The sequence below is a fragment of the Ipomoea nil genome, unplaced genomic scaffold (assembly GCF_001879475.1).
Source record: "Ipomoea nil cultivar Tokyo-kokei standard unplaced genomic scaffold, Asagao_1.1 scaffold3030, whole genome shotgun sequence".
NCBI lineage: Eukaryota > Viridiplantae > Streptophyta > Magnoliopsida > Solanales > Convolvulaceae > Ipomoea > Ipomoea nil.
Window position 1 is genome coordinate 157,589 of NW_017619458.1, and position 20,610 is coordinate 178,198.

The 20,610-nt window shown below is 43.4% G+C and overlaps 2 protein-coding genes, 1 long non-coding RNA gene and 3 other non-coding genes across 6 annotated transcripts; all 6 read right to left on the reverse strand.

Moving 5' to 3' along the window:
- Positions 1-820: 820 nt before the first annotated feature.
- Positions 821-893, reverse strand: TRNAR-ACG. The gene has a single exon. It is a non-coding gene; the product is annotated as a tRNA-Arg (tRNA).
- Positions 894-1,041: 148 nt separating this feature from the next.
- On the reverse strand, positions 1,042-1,114 carry TRNAR-ACG. Its single transcript has one exon. It is a non-coding gene; the product is annotated as a tRNA-Arg (tRNA).
- Positions 1,115-1,343: 229 nt separating this feature from the next.
- TRNAH-AUG lies at positions 1,344-1,416 on the reverse strand. Its single transcript has one exon. It is a non-coding gene; the product is annotated as a tRNA-His (tRNA).
- Positions 1,417-8,880: 7,464 nt separating this feature from the next.
- Positions 8,881-10,824, reverse strand: LOC109163501. The gene has a single exon (XM_019312251.1). It carries the CDS (start codon positions 10,822-10,824, stop codon positions 8,881-8,883), a length of 1,944 nt encoding a protein of 647 aa, XP_019167796.1.
- A 4,667-nt stretch (positions 10,825-15,491) lies between these two features.
- LOC109163478 lies at positions 15,492-17,850 on the reverse strand. The gene is made up of 4 exons (XR_002051278.1): positions 16,975-17,850; positions 16,190-16,307; positions 15,813-15,948; positions 15,492-15,712 (listed from the first exon to the last, which is right to left on the reverse strand). It is a non-coding gene; the product is annotated as an uncharacterized LOC109163478 (long non-coding RNA).
- Positions 17,851-18,673: 823 nt separating this feature from the next.
- LOC109163502 (uncharacterized protein At4g02000-like) lies at positions 18,674-19,156 on the reverse strand. Its single transcript, XM_019312252.1, has one exon. The coding sequence runs from the start codon at positions 19,154-19,156 to the stop codon at positions 18,674-18,676; it is 483 nt and encodes a 160-aa protein (XP_019167797.1).
- Between the last annotated feature and the right edge of the window lie 1,454 nt (positions 19,157-20,610).

Sequence of the window (20,610 nt, forward strand, 5' to 3'; positions counted from 1 at the left end):
TTATAACTAATATTAACTAAATATTGTGTGTGGCTTAGTGGTGTAAAACTCATCTTCTAATAAAGCAAAGGTTCTAGGTTCGAGTCTTTACAACTTTTTGGTCCAAATTATATTATTTTATGCCACATCACACAATTTGACATGGCAAATTCAACGCCGCGTGGACAAACTTAACGGAAAAAGTTAAAGGTGTTAAATATTGTCCTTAATTGTTCTAAATCTTAAAGTACAGGGATTAAATTGAAAAAAATTAAGGTACAGGGACTAAATTGAACAAAATGCTACAGTACAAGGACCTAGCAGGTACTTTGTCCGTTGGCCCATGAAGTCCTAACTCGTTGGAAAAGACACCGATGCAAGATACTCTCACAATCTGGTTCCGTTGGCCCATGAAGTCCTAACTCGTTGGAAAAGAGGTCGATGCAAGATACTCTCACAATCCATGGGAAAAGCGATCGGCAAATGGTTTTTGACCTCAACCCAAGTGGTTGGGTTAAGGAAAGTATAGGCTAGAGTTAATGCTGAACCATTAATTAGTTAAATAGTAAAAAGCGGTTTAAATAGTAAATCGACTTCACTAGGGATCAAACCTAGAATCTCGGGTTTCGTAGACCAGCGCTTTATCAATTTGGCCATGAAGTCCTTAGCCGTTATGTAGTTTTAATTGCAATTAATTATAACATTGGAAATGATTTGTATTAACTCGTTGAAAAAGAGGTCGGGCGTGGTTTTCAACCTCAACCCAAGTGGTTAGGTTCACTACTTAAGGAAAGTATAAGCTAGAGTTAATGCTGAACTATTAATTAGTTAAATAATAAATCGACTTCACTGGGGTTCAAACCCAGAATCTCTGGTTTCGTAGACCAGCGCCTTATCCATTGGGCCACGAAGTCCTTAGCCATTATGTAGTTTTAATTACAATTAATTATAACATTGGAAATGATTTGTATTAACTCGTTGAAAAAGAGGTCGACGCAGGACACTCTTACAATTCATGAGAGAAGCAATCGACAAATGGTTTTCAACCTTAACTGAAGTGGTTGGGTTCACTGGGGATCGAACCCAGAATCTCTGGTTTCGTAAACCAGCACCTTATCCATTGGGCCATTAAATCCTTAGTCGTTATGTAGTTTGATTTGTATTAACAAATAACCCAAGTCGTTAGGTTCACTATCTTAGTTAAGGAAAGTATAGGCTAGAGTTAATGCTGAACCACCTTATCCATTGGGCCATGTAGTTTGATTTGTATTAACAAATAACCCAAGTGGTTAGATTCACTATCTTAGTTAAGGAAAGTATAGGCTAGAGTTAATGCTGAACCATTAATTAGTTAAATAATAAATCGACTTCACTGGGGATCGAACCCAGAATCTCTGGTTTCATAGACCAGCGCCTTATCCATTGGGCCATAAAGTCCTTAGTTGTTATGTAGTTTTAATTGCAATTAATTATAACATTGGAAATGATTTGTTTTAACTCGTTGAAAAAGAGGTTTGATTTTCAACCTCAACCCAAGTGGTTAGGTTCACTACTCGAAAGTATAGGCTGCATCTTTGGAGTTTGAAAAAGAGGTCGGTGCATGACACTCTTACAATCCATGGGAGAAGCAATCGGCGAATGGTTTTCGACCTTAACCCAAGTGGTTGGGTTCACTATCTCCCGGCGAATGGTTTTCGACCTCAACCCAAATAATAAATCGATTTCACTGGGGATTGAACCCAGAATCTCTAGTTTCATAGACCAAGGCCTTATCCATTAGGCCATGAAGTCCTTAGCCATTATGTAGTTTTAATTGCAATTAATTATAACATTTGAATGATTTGTATTAACTCTATTTTCAACCTCAACCCAAGTGGTTAGGTTCACTATCTTAGTTAAGGAAAGTATAGGCTAGAGTTAATGCTGAACCATTAATTAGTTAAATAGTAAATCGACTTCACTGGGATCGAACCCAGAATCTCTCTGATTTCGTAGACCAGCGCCTTATCCATTGGGCCTTATAACATTGGGGTTAAAGTACATGTTAAGTCCCTGTATTATAGTATTTTGTTCATTTTAGTCCCTGTACCTTAATTTTGTTCAATCCAATCCTTGTACTTTAAAATTTAGAACAATTAAGAACAAAACTTAACACCGTTTATTTTTTTCGTTAAGTTTGTCCACATGGCGTTCGATTTGCCATGTCAGATTTTGTCCAAAAATAATATTGTTTTATGTCACACCACAAAAGTTGACATGGCAAATCGAACGCCACGTGAGCAAACTTAACGGAAAAAATAAACGGTGTTAAGTTTTGTCCTTAATTGTTCTAAATTTTAAAGTACAGGGATTGAATTGAACAAAATTAACATACAAGGACTAAAATAAACAAAACGCTACAGTACAAGGACCTATCAGGTACTTTGACCTAACATTGGAAATGATTTATCCATTGGGCCTTATAACATTGGAAATGATTTGTATTAACTTGTTGAAAAAGAGGTTGGGTTCACTATAGATAGTTAATGAAAGTGTAGGCTAGAGGTTGGGTTCACTATAGATAGTTAATGAAAGTGTAGGCTAGAGTTAATGCTGAACCATTAATTAATTAGTTAAATAGTAAATCAACTTCACCGGGGATCGAACCCAAAATCTCTAGTTCTGTAAACCAACGCCATATCCATTGGGCCATGAAGCCATTAGTTATTATGTAGTTTTAATTGCAATTAATTATTACATTGGAAATGATTTGTATTAAATCATTGAAATGATCGATCTCTAGACACGTACTCTTACAATTCACGGAAGAAGCGATCGGCGAATGGTTACTTTAATTTGTGAACAACTAGAAAGTTAGATGATGTCCTCTCAAAAAAAAAAAAAATAAATAAAAAAAGAAGAAAGTTAAATGATGTGTTAGATAAGGGCAGTTCACGGGGATCGAACCTGTTGGTTTTATGACTTTTGGACAGTCAACGGCAGGCCAACACTACCGTTATAATAATGAGAATATAGGAGAAATATATGGCGAAAATATAGGAATGTTGTATTGATGAGTATTGCTCGTGAATTGCTGAGAGTTGTCCCCTCTCCTCTATGTGAGGGGTCTATTTATACGTATTTTGGGCCTAGAGCCCTACCAAGAATAAGAATTCTAGACTGTCTCATATTGGGAGTCTTAGTTACACAATAAGACCTAATTCTATTATACTTGAAATAACGGGTCCAATTCTAATTATATTGGGAATAAAAGACCCAATCCTTGACATACTCTTGAGTTGCTTCGGATCGTGTATCTTTATTGGGTTTTCTTGATCCGGTCGCTTTCTTGGGCCGGTCAACATGGCCCAGGTCTAGTATGCTATCCATCATCCAGTCCCCCACTTTCTTGAGATTTCGCGAAGTCAGTGTCTCAGAAAAGTATCTTGAACTATTCTCTAGTCTAATAATAATAATAATAATAATAATAATAATAACAATAATAATAATAATAACAATAATAATAATAATAATAATAATAATAATAATAATAATAATAACAATAACAATAACAATAACAATAACAATAACAATAATAATAATAATAATAATAATAATAATAATAGTGATATGACGGCAATAACACCTAACATGAATAGAAAAATGGTGGATTTCTTTAGTTATGATTATTATTATTTATTTGTCTATTTAATGCATATATACATATGTTTTATGTAGATAAGCGCACAACATATGCAAAGTAATAAGTGGGCCCTGCGTATATACTTTATACATTCATAAACCCCTCTTGTAAGGGCAATTTATATCCTACACCACGGCGCGCGTTGCACTGTACGCCCAGATGCAAAACGACGTCGTTTTATTATTTTTTTTTGAAATTTTCCACTCCAGTGAATGGCAGTAGTTTTTTCTTTAAAAAAAAAACTCGCTGTTCAAGAATGTACATAATGTTATACTAGAATACACATAATTGTATACATGAATGTACATAATTATATAACAAAATATACATACTCTTTTTAAAAGAGAATACACATAATCTAACATAATACATAATAAACATAAACTTTTAACATAATACACATCAACTATTAACATAATACACACAAATTTTCTGATTTGGATGTACATAATTGTATAAAAAGAATGTACATAATTGTATAAAAAATGTACATAACTGTATGAACCAATACACATAACTGTATGAACAAATACACATAACTGTGTGAACAAATACACATAATCCCCAGCAACTTCCTACCGCGCCTCCTAAAACGACCCCAAAACGACGTCGTTTTGGGAGGCGCGTGGCGCACAGTGCTATGTGCGCCGTGGTGTAGGGTATAACGATTGTCTTGTAAGACAGTTTATACCAATGGATTATGAAAGCTAATACGCATGTGCATATATCCACGTCAGTTCTCAGTAGCTGCGCAAAGGAAAACGTGGCTCTGTGCATCTGATTTTATGAGGCGAGTAAATACAGGCAAGAGGAATCTCAACCATTGCACTATTTTAAGTGATCAGAATATGCGGCTAAAGGGGGTTTACTCTTTATCCGAAGGGTGAGCCCATGTGTTGTACGTTGGCTCATACACTTATTATAAGCTTTCTGTAAATAAGGAAAACTAGAGCTAAGCACAAGGAAGTCAAGCCCTATGCAAATTCCTTTTCTTCCTAACTATGTCCTGCCCTGTCAGGTGTTGGAACTCACAGAACCTCAATATTAAGGAATAAATGGCTAAGTACTCCCTTCAGTGAAGCATGCCCTCTTTCTTCTTCTTCCAAGTTTGGCTGTCAAGACAAAACCATTTTCAAATATCACATCCCTTCTCTGCTCCCGCTCTCCTAAGGTGCGTAGAGTGTGGCTGTGGTGCTCTGCATTTGTTTTCTCAAATCTTAACAAATTTACCTTCTCAAGTCATTCCACACCCCTTCTTTGCATCTCTCAACCATCCCTCCTCCCCCCCCCCCCCCCCCCCCCCCCTTTTTTTTTCTTTTTACGGTGAAGCGTGGCCTTAGCGGTGATTACGGAGAGTTCCGGTGCGCCTCATCTTCTTCATCCTCGAGAACCTTTTTTTTTTTTTTTTAATTTTTTTTTATCATCCGCCTTGCTAATTATTTCTCTATTTTTCAGCTAGCCCTGGCGCGGGATCGGATTCAGAGGCGGATACTCTTCCTATTCCATTGACTCGCCGACTGGATAGTGGATACAGTGATGGCCACCCGTGGGGAACTTCTTTGTGCACAGTTTCGTTGCTAGACTCGGTCACAGACCTTTCAGCCTCCAGTTCCCCCGTACCCCTCAGCAGCAAATTCTCAAGATAAGGGTAAAAGACCCGAGGGGGGGTCTTCAGGTTTATTCCCTCCTTCCTCAGTTAATGATGTTGGCGCGGGGCTCAGTTTAGGTTCCTCCGAGGCCGCGGTGGCCCCGTCAGATGGGGGCCAGGTTCGTCGACGGGTTTTGCGGAAGAGGGCTCGAGAGGAGTCCGACCAGGGTGGGCAGGCGCCACCGGAGTCGGAGTCGCAACCTTTGACCCTGACTGTGGATGGTTGGGAGGATTCCACCATGAGTGGCAAGCGGCATAACTTTAATCCCGTAGAGTGGGGAAATTGTGTTATCTTCCCTCTCGATCGGCAGGCTCTAAAATCTCTTGGAATTGACGATCTTCATAAGCGGTTGATTGCTCAGCTTTATCGGGTGCGTTCATAATTGTCATAGCCTTCCTTTGGTTGCTAAGCTTTCTTTTATTATGCTCTTCTTTTTAACTTTCTGGGTATTTTTCTTGTGACTAGGCTGCTTCGGTTGGCATGGAAACCTTCGAGCGTTATCGAGCGTGTTCTTCGGAGGCAGGGGATCTCCGTGCCCAAGTAGATGAGTTGTCTGCCCAGTTGACTGATCTTTCTTCCCGTTACCAGGGTCAGGTGCGCGAGGTGGAACTTGGCTTGGCGGCCAGAGCTGCGGCTCGGGCGCAGCGGGCTTCCGAGGAGGGTCGTCGAAGGGCGGAGGAGTTGCTTCGTTCTGCCGTAGAGGATTATCGTGGTTCGGAGCTTTTTAGGCAGGATGCATTGGAGGCGATTCGTCAGACTCTTGAGGATTTGGCGATAATCAGCAAGGAGTGGCTGTCTACTCCTGCAGGTGTTCAGTATGCTAGTGTCATGACGTCGAAGGACTATTATGAGGGGATGCGGCATATGCAGGAGGATATCTATGGTGTTATGAAGTCCGCTAATCCCCATTTTAAGCCGATAGACTTGGGTTTCCCACCTCCTTACCATCCCTGGGTTGATCGTCATTTGAACGGGGAGCCTTCTGCGCCGATGGGTGTTGCCCCTGTTGTGCCTCCTCCTGGATTCGAGCCATTGCCGAGTGCGGGCGGAGGAGGAGAGAACCCTTTGGATCCTGATTTCCTTACTTCATCTGTCGACTTTCAGGAACTCGTTGGCGTTTCCTTTGGGGAGTTGGACCCAGGCGAAGCTGAGCAGGGGGATGCCTCAGGTTATGCTTCCGCTCCTTAGGGTACATGTGGCCTGCTTCTGGTGGTTGTGGCGACTTCGACATTCTTGCTTTGTTACTTTTGCTCATACGCCGGGTAGTTGATGATTTCGTCCTTTTATTTTGTTATTTTTGTCTGTACACCGGATGGTTGGTGCCTTAGTCGCTCTATTTTGTCTGTACACCAGATAGTTGGTGTCTTGGTCGCTCTATTTTGTTTATTTTGCCTGTACACCGGATAGTTGGTGCCTTGGTCGCTCTATTTTGTCTGTACACCGGATAGTTGGTGTCTTGGTCACTCTATTTTGTTTATTTTGCCTGTACACCGGATAGTTGGTGCCTTGGTCGCTCTATTTTGTTTATTTTGCATGTACACCGGATAGTTGGTACCTTGGTCGCTCTGTTCTGTATATGCTGATTTTAGTTTTAACTCAACAACTTTTTGGCCACCCTGCTCAACTTTCGAGAGCATCTTCCGTTCTTTGTCAGTATGTTGTTCCACCAAAGGCTTATTAAGAACGTCTCCCGTTCTCTGACAGTATGCCCCTCCACCAGTGGCTATTGAGAACGTCTCCCGTTCTCTGCTAGTATGCCCATCCACCAGTGGCTATTGAGAACGTCTACCATTCTCTGCCAGTATGCCCATCCATCAAAAAAAACTTTTGAGAACGTCTCCCGTTCTCTGTTATTATGCCATTCCACTAATGGCTTTGGAGAACGTCTCCCGTTCTCTGTTATTATGCCATTCCACCAATGGCTTTTAAGAACGTCTCCCGTTCTCTGTCAGTATACCGTTCCACCAATGGCTATTGAGAACGTCTCCCGTTCTCTGTCAGTATGCCCATCCACCAGTGGCTATTGAGAACGTCTCTCGTTCTCTGCTAGTATGCCCATCCTCTAGTGGCTATTGAGAACGTCTCCCGTTCTTTGCCAGTATGCCCATTCTCCAGTGGCTATTGAGAACGTCTCCCGTTCTCTGCCAGTATGCCCATTCTCCAGTGGCTATTGAGAACGTGTCCCGTTCTCTGCCAGTATGCCCATCCATAAAAAACTTTTGAGAACGTCTCCCGTTCTCTGTCAGTATGTACTCTATTTGAATGCTTTCTACTGGCGTTGTTTAATACTCTAGTGACTTCTAGACTCAGTCCTATGTCCTATGACGCCCAGATTATTCTCCTAGAGCCTCTAGATACTACACTAAACCCTTCACCCTTAACTCCCCATTATTAGATTCTCCACCACCTGATATTGTAGGGCTCTTTATCCTAGTAGCCCCATTCATTTTGTTTCACTGTGATCTGATTATTGCTTCATGCGTGACCTTGTTGTATATTTGTCCACCAAGCGTTGGGTGGACCGCTGATTTGTCGTAAGATGAATTGGCTATTGATTTGTCGAAATGACCAGTTGGGGTGACTAGTCGGAGTGATCGACCGTAAGAACTCTAGGGAGGTTCAGGTTGGTTTGAATAGGGTGTGAGTTTGTTAGCCCCTTGCGGGGCTAGCTATGACCTAGCGTCTTTGAGATGTCGTAATGTGTTCTATTTTCGCGAATCATGAGGTGTGTAATCCAAAATAAAGACATTTTATTGCGAAACTAGTAAAGGTAAGTAGTACATAAAGAGATTTGTTATGAAACTGTCATGTGGGCTACTGGTAAAACCTCTTGAGGCGATTGGAATTCCAAATACGCTCGATCAGCTTGCCCTCCATAGTTTCCAACTTGTAGGTGCCTGGTCTGATGATTGCCGAGACTTTGTAAGGGCCCTCCCAGTTCTTGGCTATTTTCTCGCCTTGATTTGGTAGGGCGGCTTGTCTATCTCTGAGCACTAGGTCCCCTATGTCGAAGTACCTAGGCTTTACGCGCGCATCGTGGTATCTTTTCACAGCTCGTTGATATTCTGTCATTCGGTGTTGAGTTGCGTCTCTTCGTTGTTCGAGGAAATTCTTTTCTAGTTGCAGCATTTGCTCATTGGCCTGATCCTCATATTGTTGCACCCTACTCGTGGGGCATAGGACCTCGATAGGGACTTTGGCTTCGAACCCATACGTGAGGCTAAATGGGGTTTCCCCGGTTGCCCGTCGCGGTGTGGTTCAATGAGCCCACAGGATGTGGTCGAGTTGGTCGACCCATGCACCGCCTTTTTCTTCTATTCGTTTCTTTAGTCCATCCATGATTGTTCTGTTCGCATTCTCTACTTGCCCGTTTGCCTGGGGGTAAGCCACCGATACCTTGGTGTGCTTGATAGAATAATTTTCACAGAATTCTGCAAAGTTCTTGCAATTGAATTGTCGGCCAATATCAGTGATGTGATGCTCAGGCAGGCCAAAACGGCAGATCACTTTCCTCCACAGGAATTTGCGACACTGGTATTCGGTGATGGTTACCAATGGTTCGGCTTCGATCTACTTAGTAAAGTAGTCAATGGCGACTATGCAGAACTTGTGGCGCCCTGGCGCCTGGGGTAGCGGTCCCAGGAGGTCTACACCCCACTTAGCAAAGGGTATGGCTGTGGTGACCGGCATGTAGAAGGTGGCCGGTCGGTTTTGCTTTTCTGCAAACTTTTGACAAGTATGGCAACTTTGGATCCTTTGGATGCAATCTTGTGTCATGCTGAGCCAGTAGTATCCTTGGACCAGTAATTTTCTGGCCAGGGTGTTCGCTCCCTGGTGAGCTGCACATATCCCGCTGTGGGCTTCCTCAATTATTTGCTTGGCTTCGCTTGGCGGGAGGCATTTTAGTAGGGGTCTTCCGAAGGATCTTTTGTACAGTTGGTTGTCTACCAGCTGGTAGGCTGGGGCCCTTCGCTTGACTTTTGCGGCCTGTACAGGATCAGAGGAAAGTTCTGCTGATGTGATGTATCTGGTTAGGTCTCCTATCCAGCTATCCGGGGATCGGATGCCTGCTGGGGCTAGCATTGCGATCAGGAGGGATTCTGTACTGGGCGCGTGGATGAACTCTCTCTTCCATATGTGTGCTAAGTGTCCTGGGGTACCTCCCAGGGAGATCTTCGAGAGTAGGTCAGCTTTCATGTTTTCTGTGCGGGGCACATGCTGTATTTCGTAAGCGTCCAACTTTCCTAGCAATCCTTCAGTAACATCCTTGTACATCCTCAAGTTCTCCCCTCTGGTCTCGAAGGTGCCTTTGATTTGTCCTACAACAAGTCGTGAGTCTGTTCGAATGCGAAGGTTATGAGCTCCAAGGGCGGTCGCAAGCCGTATGCCTCCGATCACCGCTTCATATTCTGCCTCATTGTTTGATGCTTTGAACTGGTAGTCTAGGGCGTAGTATACTTTGAACCCTTCTGGTGAGGTTAACATGATTCCCCCTCCACAGTGTTTGGTGCTGGCTGCTCCATCTGCACTCATTTCCCACCATGTATTCTGGCTGAAATCACTTGCTCTCCCTCTTTGGTCTCTTGCTGTACATTCCACGATGAAATCTGCCAGGGCCTGTGCCTTGATGGAGGGTCGGGGCTTGTACTCAATCCCATATTGGGTCAACTCCATAGCCCATTTCACCATTCGACCGGAGGAAGTTGGGCTCCTCAGGATGCCGGCGAGTGGTTGGTCTGTTAGCACCTCTACGGGGTGGGCTTGGAAGTATGGGAATAACTTCCGTACTGTGGTGATCAGAGAGTAGACCATCTTTTCTAGGGGTGTATATCGGCTTTCTGCCCCTCTTAGTAATTTGCTGATATAATATATTGGATGTTGCAGCTTCTCTTCTTCCCGCACCAAAACGGAGCTCACTGCCTGCTCCGATACCGCCATGTAAAGGTATAAGGTTTCACCTTCTTTGGGTTTGGCTAGTAGGGGTGGGGATAACAGATATTTCTTTAACTCCTCGAACGATGCTTGACATTCAGGGGTCCATTCGAACCCTTCTCTTCTTTTGATCACTTCGAAGAACGGTAGAGACCGCTTTGCTGATTTGGAGAGGAAACGGCTAAGGGCTGCCAGTCGTCCCGTCAGTTTTTGGATTTCGAGTAGGTTGGTTGGCGGTTGCATATCCAGTATGGCTTTTATTTTCTCGGGGTTTGGTTCTATCCCTCTCTGTGTGACCATGTATCCTAGGAATTTTCCCCCACGGACAGCGAATGCGCATTTCTTTGGATTCAATCTCAGTTTGTATCTTTCCATGAGCTGGAAGCATGCTTTAAGGTCTCGAGAGTTCTCGGGGGCTTCTTTGCTTTTTACCAACAGGTCGTCCACATAGGCCTCCACGCTTTTCCCAAGCAAGCTGTGAAATATTTTGGAGACCATCCTTGTAAATGTTGCCCCCGCATTTTTCAGGCCGAACGACATCACCTTATAGCAATAGACTCCATCAGGTGTTAGGAATGCCATTTTTTCTTCGTCATGTTCTTCCATAAATATTTGGTGGTAGCCCCGAAAGACGTCCATGAAGCTAAGTAGTGCGCAACCGGCAGTTTGGTCTACCAGTTGGTCTATTCGTGGTAAGGGGAAAGGGTCCTTAGGACACGCCTTGTTGAGGTAAGTATAATCAACACACATTCTCCATGCTGGGGGCTTGGGTACTAGCACAACGTTAGCCACCCAAGCGGGATAGGTGACTTACCTGAGGTGACCGATCTCTAGTAGGGTGGAAACTTCTTTTTTTCACGAATTCTCTTCGGTCTGCCGCTAGGTGCCTCTTCCGTTGCATGACTGGTCGGGTGGCCGGATTGATGGATAAGCAGTGGGTGATGACCGATCGGTTGATTCTGGGCATGTCTTCGGGTCCCTAAGCAAACAGGATTTTGTACTCTTTCAGTGTCTGTAAGATGTTCAGGCGGACCTCTTCTGTTAACCCTTTGCCTATCTTGATCGTTCTATCTGGTCTCGAGTCTTCCAAAGCTACTTCTTCTAAATCGGCTACGGGTTCCGGCCTTTCCTTAGTCTCTTCTCCTTTGGTTTTCTCGGTGATAGTTTGGACCTGCAGGTCGCGTCTCCCAATTTGTCGGCAAGAGAGGAAGTAGCATGACCGGGCCACATGGCGATCGCATCTAGCGATCCCCACTCCTTCGGGTGTTCGAAATTTTAAGCTCAGATGCTAGAGTGACACCACAGCCCCAAGGTCCTCCAATCCCGGACGTCCTAGAATTACGTTGTGCGCGGAATTGATGTTAACAACCACGAACTCCATGTCTAGGGAACGGACCCTTGGGTATTCTCCTATTTCCACGGGCAAGGTGAGACACCCCTCAGCCTCTACGCTATCTTCGGTGAACCCAGCAAGTGGCGTCTGCACCTGGTGTAGCTGTTCTCTGGACAGTCCCAGTTTGTTAAATGTCTCGAGGTACATGACATTGACACTGCTGCCAGTGTCTACAAATACTCTCCAGACGGTGGTCCCGTTGATGTCCACGGTGATGACAAGGGCATCGCGGTGTGGTGTTGGGTCGTCCGGGAGGTCTTCATCAGAGAAGGTGATGATGTCCCTCCGGCCTTTCTTGATGGGGGGTCTATGTTGCACTGCGCCTACATATAATTGTCTAGCCCAACGTTTCCTTACGTGAGAGCTGTCTCTAACCGCAGGCCCACTGCAAATCATGTGGATCACACGCTTGTGTTTCCAGTTTCGATCGTCTTGCTCTTCTGGATTCCACTCTTCTTGGTTAGGTGCTTTCTGTTGGGGCCTATCCCTAAGTTCGCCGGGAGGGTCCCGGGCTGGTGCCCATGGAAGTTTTCGCCATTGGTTGGGGCGAGTAGTCGATTGTCTTTTCTGGATAAGCTCCTCGATTTCTTTTTGTAGGGTAGTACATTCTTCGGTAGAATGTCCCGTGGACCTGTGATATCGACAGTATCTGGCTCTTCCCGCGGCCGGCCGTTCCTCCGCCTTTGTAGGTGTTGGCGGTAGGTTCTCTGTAGGTCGGGGTGGTTGGACTTCGTGCACGTGCCTCGCCCCGAGGGCGGGGACTGCCTGTGTTGAGGGGGAAGTGGCCCCCGTATGGCGTTAGATCTCTCTTCCCGTTTAGACGGTCGGTCCAACGGACGCGTTCTCGTCTCGTCACGGGGTCGTTTCGCTTCTCGCCTTATTTTCTGTCTCAAAGCTTCTTCTGTTTCCGCATATTTATTGGCCCTCTGGATGGCCTATGCATATGTGTCGTGGGTCTCCCTTCGCAGACTAGCGAACAGATCCCCTGACCGGAGGGCTTCCAGGAATAAAGTGAGGGCCGTTCGATCGTCAAGATCTTCCACAGCCTGTACCTCCTTCTGTCCTCTTTTTAAGAACTCTTTTAGTGTCTCAGTTTCTCCTTGTTGTATTGCAGTCAAGGTCATGAAGTGCTTCTTTGCTTTCATGCTTCCTGCAAAGTAGGTTAGGAATTGTTCGGCTAGGGTTTCGAAGTGGTCGATGGACCCAGGCGGTAGAGATAGGAACCAACGCTACGCTGCCACACCCAGGGTTGAGAAAAAGGCGCGACAATACATGGGGTCCTCCACCCCTATTACCATCATCTTTGCCTGGAGGCCGACTAAGTGGTCGCTGGGGTCCCCTGTTCCAGCGTAAGTAGGCATTGTCGGACACTTGAAGTCTCTTGGCGCGCGATATTCTTGGATTTTCATAGAGAATGGACTGGCAGACAACAGAGATCGAGCGGTTGGTCGATCTCCCCTACCCTCGACCTTCCTTTGGAGGCCTCTCACCTCCCTAGCGAGTTCCGCCATCTCTCGATCTCGGTTCCCCTGACCAAGTTCTGGAATCTCTTCGCTACCCTCCACCACGTCTTGCAGAATTCTTCTTCGATCGGGATCTCCTTCCCTTGCTCCTCCAGTATGAGAACCGGTTGCCTGGATGACCTCCACCCGTCGCTGGTGGTTGAGCCTGACTCTTTGTTGTGGGCATTCTACCGGGGCATTCTACCCTAGTAAAACATAAAAAGGAAAGGAAGACTAACAAAAACATAAAAAGTAAAGGAGAATCATTAAAGCTTCTTACCCTAATTATTTGCTATCTCTAAAGGAAATAAATCAATTCTAATAGTAAAGATAATAAATCAGTACTAATAATAAAGATATTCCCTTAATCATCATATCATTACTCCCCTCTTGGACATCAAGCTTGTCCTCAAGCTTGAAATCTAGAAAAGTGGGAATGGATTAGTCTGGGGTCGTTGCGTCAATTGGCTCATCGTCCCCTTCGCCATTAAAGCCAAACATGTATAGTTGTTGTTTGCAACGATGGCCCTTTACCCATGGTTCATCAGAATTATAGCAGAGGCCTCGCTTTTGGCGCTCTATCATTTCTGTCGGGGAGAGTTTATGGAACTGAGGGCGTGATTGTGGCTGTTAGTGCACTGTTATGGCGCAACTAGGGGGTGTTTGGGATGGAAAAGTTTGTCGGGGAGGTGCATTGTGAAGCAGGAGGCCTTTACGAGCATAATCTCGTGCTATGTTAATGGCCTCATCAAGAGAAACTGGCCGCATCCTTTCAACATCTATTCGCAGAACCTCATCAAGGTCGGCCGTGAACAGATTGACTTGTTGAGAATAAAGGACGTTGTCAGCTCTAGCGAGGCGGGTTTGGAAATCATCTATGAATTCGTCTAAATCCCGACCATGTTGTTTGAGGTTTGCCAGTTCACCTAACGGGTTGATGCTCTGGGGTGGTCCAAAACGGAGGGTGCATGCATCTTTGAATTGATTCCAAGAAAATTGTTGACCATCCTGCATGCGACGTTTGTATCACAGTTGGGCGCTATCGAACAGAAAATACGCTGCTGTGGTAACCTTCTCATGATCAAAATGCGGTGATTTATCAAAGAACAACTCACAGCGATGGAGCCAAACAAGAGGGTCCCCTTTGCCATCAAAAGTGGGGAACTCCAATTTGGTGAATCGTGTAGCCGGAATGGGAGCAACTGGCCGTGGCAGTGCGGTCTCCGGAGTGGCTTGGTTGCCATGAGAGGCTGTCACAATTGTAGAAGTAGTGGCCTGCGATGTGAAGAAATAGTGCACCATCTGTGAGAGATTGGCTACTGTTTCGGTTAGAGAGTCCACAGCTGCAGGAAGGTGTTCCAGTTTTTCGATGGATGCCTGGATAGCTCGGACCTCGTCCTGGAGTTTCTTGATATCGCCCACATTAACGTCCGGCAACGGAACCAAAATGTTATGTTCTCGGGCGAAAGCACGCGTCAAAGGGCGATTAAGGTTATTGGGGTTGTCTATGTTGAGAGATAAATTTAAGGAACAAAGAAAATAGGAACGTTTTGAGAGTTTTCCCACCTCTTGATTTTAACTTAACTTCTTTCTTGCTTGTCCTTTTATTAGAATGAAAATCCCCTTTATATAAGAGGGTTACAAAGACTAGTAAAAGATAAAAAGGAAAGGAAAGCTAACAAAAACATAAAAAGGAAAGGAGAATCATTAAAGCTCCTTACCCTAATTATTTGCTATCTCTAAAGGAAATAAATCAATTCTAATAGTAAAGATAATTAATCAGTACTAATAATAAAGATATTCTCTTAATCAACATATCAATATGAACCAGAATTCCCAACTCCTTCAACCTGCAAAATATAGGAAATAGAGGATCTCAAAGAATCACAGACATTTGGACTGAAAAACAGGGATGATTTGTTGAAATTCACAAGCTGCCCCGAAGCATTTGCATAGTCATCAAGTAGAAGTTTCACATATTGGATTTCTAGAATGGTAGCTTTACAAAACAGAAAGCTATCATCTGCGAAAAGCAGATGGGAGATTTTTGGGACACCGCAGGAGATTTTTGGAATCATCTCAATTGTTGGGCATGATTGGGTTGACTGAGTTCAGCCCCTACTCGATTCACGCTGTGACTTACCATAGAGAGATATGATTAAATGGTTAATGTCAACCCACTTATCACCAATGGATTTTAAAAAAGATTTGACAACCAGATAACCAAAATCTCCATGTTTACAGGATGGGTGACTTACTGAGAAGTAAGTATAATACAGCGCTAAGATCCATTATCAATCATAACATAGTTTTTTCCCCTACACTAGCGAAAGTTAGCACCAGAAGAATCCAAGAATAATAATCCAAAATATGGTGAAAACAATAATGACCCGGTTGACACTAGTTTCTTCCATTTGTTCCAAATACAAAAACTCACAATAAATTTTATCAGTCATTTTTAGATCCTCCAGTACACACTACACACAAGGGGTTCAATCGGTTTTTTCTAGCTCAAATATTAACCTTCAGTGGAAGTCTTGTTATGAAGGTTAGCCATAACAAATCCAGCAAAAACCTGTAGAATATTGCAGTACTCGGTGAAACGCAATACTTAAAAGAGATGAGAAGAAACAAAAGAACTAAAACGACAGAGAGTTTAATCGAAGGAAGTGCACCTGAATGCATCCTAGAATGTACACTGGAGAATAGTGGTGCCTGTGGACTACCATGTCTGCTAACATAGCCAGAGGTATGGTCAAGGATATGCCTAGAGTTGCTACTAGCGGAGTTGTCCAAATTACAGACAATGCACTGTTAACATCATTAAATTGAATCCAACCAATTAGCTAGTCAGGGTCGCATCTGAAGGATCAGGGTCCACAATGCAAGATAAATCCTGATCCATATCGTAATTTGTCGTCTAAGTAATGACCTTATAAACCCATATGTTCTATCTAATCATTTCCAAAATATGAGACTCTTAACATATCTAAAGTAACAAATCTTGTTTTAAGGTCTTATTGAAGGCACAATGCTAAGATGTTACTCTTACCATAAATAGTCTGCAATAACGCTTCCAACAAAGCCATTCAGTAGCAGGACTTCGGCAACAAAAACACAATTTGGGAAACCGAACTTAGGTTCTATCCCAAGAACATATAATGGCCATACTGCATAAAAACCACATCAAAAGAATTAACATTTATTTGGATCAGAAGAAAACATTATCACCATTTATGCACAAAATATATGAACCCTAAAGGAAAACAACTAATAAATGTTATTGTTATGATAGGTTTCCTAGTGGACATGAACTTGCAATAATATTTTGGTCCTTATCAAGCCACCAAATGCCAAGGAGAGTAAAAAGTCCAATATATCCGAAAATCCTCTGCACATCTACCTTTTCTCCCTCTGATCCCGCGGCTTTCTTTGCAATGATCTTATACGCCACATTGCAAAGTGCAATGGGGCGAAGGTCTCCCATATTCTCCAGGGAACTATTTTTTGGGATGAGCACAATGTGAGTGCTATTTAACCCCTGAGGAAGCTTTCCAGAAGCAATAAAATTGTTACACAAATAGGTGATATCGTTTCCCAGGACGTCCCAAAAAGCCTGATAGAAGCCGGGATTGAAGCCATCCGGCATCCGGCATCCGGCCCCGGGGATTTGTCGGGGTGCATAGAGAAAATTGCCCGTTTGACTTCTTCTCTATTAGTAGGCCTTAAAAGATACTGATTTTGTGAATCAGTAATTTTTGGCTTGATTCAGTTGATAACGGGACTAAGGTCACTAGAGGCAGAATTGAAAAGATCATACAAGTATCTGTGCATTACCTCGTTTAACTCTGGACCTTTTTGCACCAAATACCAGCCGAATTTCTGAGCTTATTAATCACAATGTGCCTTCTTCTCTTTGAGACTGATTTGTGAAAGAAACTTGAATTTATGTCCCCGTGCATGTGCCAAAAGGCCTTCGCTCGTTGTTTCCAGTATGTGTTCTGTTGATGGATGCACCTTCATTGGGCATTAGAGAAAGCAAGCAAACCAGATTGGTCCAAACGATTTCTAAGAGTGTCCATCTACTTAAGGCATCGGTCAATCCTTGGCTGGAATTCGGTGGTAAGTTTTTTCCCCAGTCCTAGAGCGCTTTGCTACACGAGTCAAGTCTTGAGATTAAATTAGCGCCTCTTGAAGCAACCCAAAACTCTGTGACGAGAGTTCTACAATTGGCTTCCTTGATCCATAAATTTTCAAATCTAAATTTAGATCTTCTTTTAGACCTCACAGAAGGAATTGGATTTAGGAAAATTGGCAGATGATTGCTAACTGGGGTAATCGAAGATTCGGCCACTGCTTTGTCGAAAAGATCCATCTATTGTTGCGATACCAGAACCCTATCAAGACATTCTTGGACCCAGTTTGGGGTGCCTCTGCCTCTATCCCAAGTAAACGTATAGCCGTAAATATGAAGATCAGAAAGACCTGTACTATCAATCGCGGAGTTGAAGCCTTCCATAAGCCAACGTGGTTGAGGATGACGGCCTATCTTCTCGGTTGGGCATCTGATGTCGTTGAAATCGCCCATAATAGCCCAGGGGAGACTGCTGCGAGTAGAAAGATCGCGGAGAAGCTGCCACGAATCTCGCATCTTTGATCTTTCTAGGTGACCGTAGAACCCGGTAAATCTCCATGGGTTAGGCACATTTGGAAGAGATAAGTTAACATCAATATGATTGGTTGAGTAACTCTGAATCGAGACCGAAATATTATCTGCCGACAAGAGGGCAAGACCACCATTATGACCAACGCAGTCTACAACAAAAGATCCTGGGAGGCCTAATTTGGATTTGAGAGCAAGAACTTTATTAGAGGTTAAAAGAGTTTCCATAAGAAAAATAAGAATGGGCTTCTTGTGGTGGATCAAATCCACAAGAAATTGAACTGTCGCCGGGTTCTCGAACCCACGACAATTCCAAGCTAGAAGACTCATCGATTTTGGTGGGCCTTCATCACAGGACCTACCCCAAGCAAGTTTTTTGGCCCGTCGGATAAAGGAACATCCTCTTGATGGATAGTAAAATTTGTGACATGGATTGGCCCAAAATCCATTTTCTCTCTTAAGCCCAACTGCATCAAAGTTAGAACTACATGGTGACCAAACGGTAAGCCCATTATCCATGCCCTCTGTAACTGTGTCCGTGGATATTTCGTCGAATTGCATTAAATACTTACCATGCGGTGGTCGAATATCATTAATGCCTTGCATAGCTCCAGGCTGTGTGACTGAAAACTGCATGTTGGTCTTTTCCTTCTGAGTTGTAGGTTCCTCAAAAGGAATGTCTGTCTGATTAGTACAGTCCGTAGGGGCGAAAGTAGACTTTCATGCTTCTCCAGTTATCTGGTGGCGAGGTAATTCAGGGAGCATCCATCGTTGACCGACACAGGGCTGAGTTCGTCGTCCGGTAGCCCTAAGATCCGGACTGTAGTTCTTTTCCATCGTTCCTCGATTTGGTTCAAAGAGGATGTCACAAGATTACTCATTCTGTCCAATTAGGCCACAGAGGAAGCAGAAAGTAGGTAAGCGTTCGTATTTGAACTCAATGTAAAAAGGATAACCAGAGGAGGGTTTGACCCTCATCTTCCTATTTAGGGGCTTTGAGACGTCCATTCTGACACGAACGCGCATGAAATCTTTCCAGAGGCCTTCAAGAATGCTGATATTTGCCGAAATGAAAGATCCAATGAAGGCTCCTACCATTTTTGCTGTTTTCGTAGTTCGCATACCGGTGGGGATGTTATAAGCTTGGACCCAAAAATCTGCATGGGTTAGATGGATTCCATGAGGAGGAGTGTTTGGTTCAATCTGCTTGAGGAGGAGGAGGCTCTGTTCGTAGGACCATGGGCCTTCGTTGAGGACTTTCTGAATATCAAGCTCATGAACGAAATAGAAGAGGAAGAGGTTAGTTGAGACTTCACGCGCGATCATTCCTTTCTTAGGTTTCCATACCGAGGCCATGGTATCTTTCAGAAAGTTGAAACGTGTTGTCTTCTCTGTGAGGAGCGCGCCTTCCTAACAGGATAAGCGGAGTTTCATACAGAGTGTCGGAGTTGTCACCATCTTCAATAGGGTGTTCCACTTCCTCATCGTCCTGTAGAGACATTGCCGAGTAGTCTTCCGCCAGGTCAAAAGGTTGTTTGATGATGGAGACCATTGTGGGGTTATGGAGGGTAGTGAGAGATGTTGTTTTGTGGGTGGTAGGAGGATAGTACGCAGGAGAGCAAAGAGGTGTGGATATGGTTGGAGCATGCTTCATTTAAGGTACGAGGTTGTTGAGTAATGAATGTTGTTGGTGGAGGTAGTATGTAACACCCCACTTTTCTTAAACTTAATTACAGTTCTAAAACCAATATAAGATAAACCAAGCAACGGAAAATCAAACTTAATTAACAAACTAGTGGGAATGTCACCGCCACAACCACCTTCCCACGGTGATTGCACAAGCTAAGGATAGAACTAAACATTAAGTCAAACTAACATTCGATAATACTAAATTAAGGTAACTTGGGAAAAGTATCCCGGTGTCTATCACCAAACATAAAAACAAAAGTCTACAACCATAATCCATAATATCATAAAATAAAACAAGAGTTTAGACTACTAGATCAACTACACTAGTCTAACTCGAACAACTCTCAAACGTTGGGCCCACCTAAAAGGGGTTTTGCAAAACAACAAGAAAACAAGTAGAAAACATCCGTTAGCACGAAGCTAAGTATAACCACACTCAACCCTGTAAAATACTACAGTATATACTTTGGAAAAGCATTTGTTCACATTCTCAAATTAAGCAATTCAATCACTTAGACAAACTTAAGATAAACCACAAGCTTTCTATATGCTCGCAACCTATAATATCAACAGACATGCTTCAACAATAAACAACTTATCAACATAATCATACTAACACATGATCAACATAGCACAACTCAATTCTATAGAAAAACTCCATAACAATCTCATGTTATCAAGTTCTCGACATGCAATTAAGAGATATCAACTTCAATATGCAACTAAGGCATTCATACTCAATATACAATCTCGGGTAATCATTCTGAATATGCAATCTCGTGCAAACATTCTCATTATGCAATCTCGTGCAAACATTCTCATTATGAAATCTCGTGCAATATTTTACTCAAATGCGATAAGATGCTATAGGATAAGTATACTTATACACTCATTTGTAAATAGAATACTTTTCTGTGGAGGTTTCTTAGAGCCACAAGGACTCGCTTACTTTCATTTCTTAGAGTCGCAATGACTCGCTTTCTTAGAGTCGCAATGACTCGCTTTACAAATGGATGAGGTAGGAACTTCACCGTAGCGTGAACTAACCTATCCCAGTACGGCCTCTAACCGACCTATGCTCAATCTCATCCACTGAACCACTCTCTTGGTTCTAAACTCAA

Excerpts from the sequence above, each read along its gene's own strand:
- LOC109163501 (XM_019312251.1), bottom strand. The coding sequence starts at position 10,824 with ATGGCATTCCTAACACCTGATGGAGTCTATTGCTATAAGGTGATGTCG.
- LOC109163502 (XM_019312252.1), bottom strand. The coding sequence starts at position 19,156 with ATGGCCTCGGTATGGAAACCTAAGAAAGGAATGATCGCGCGTGAAGTC.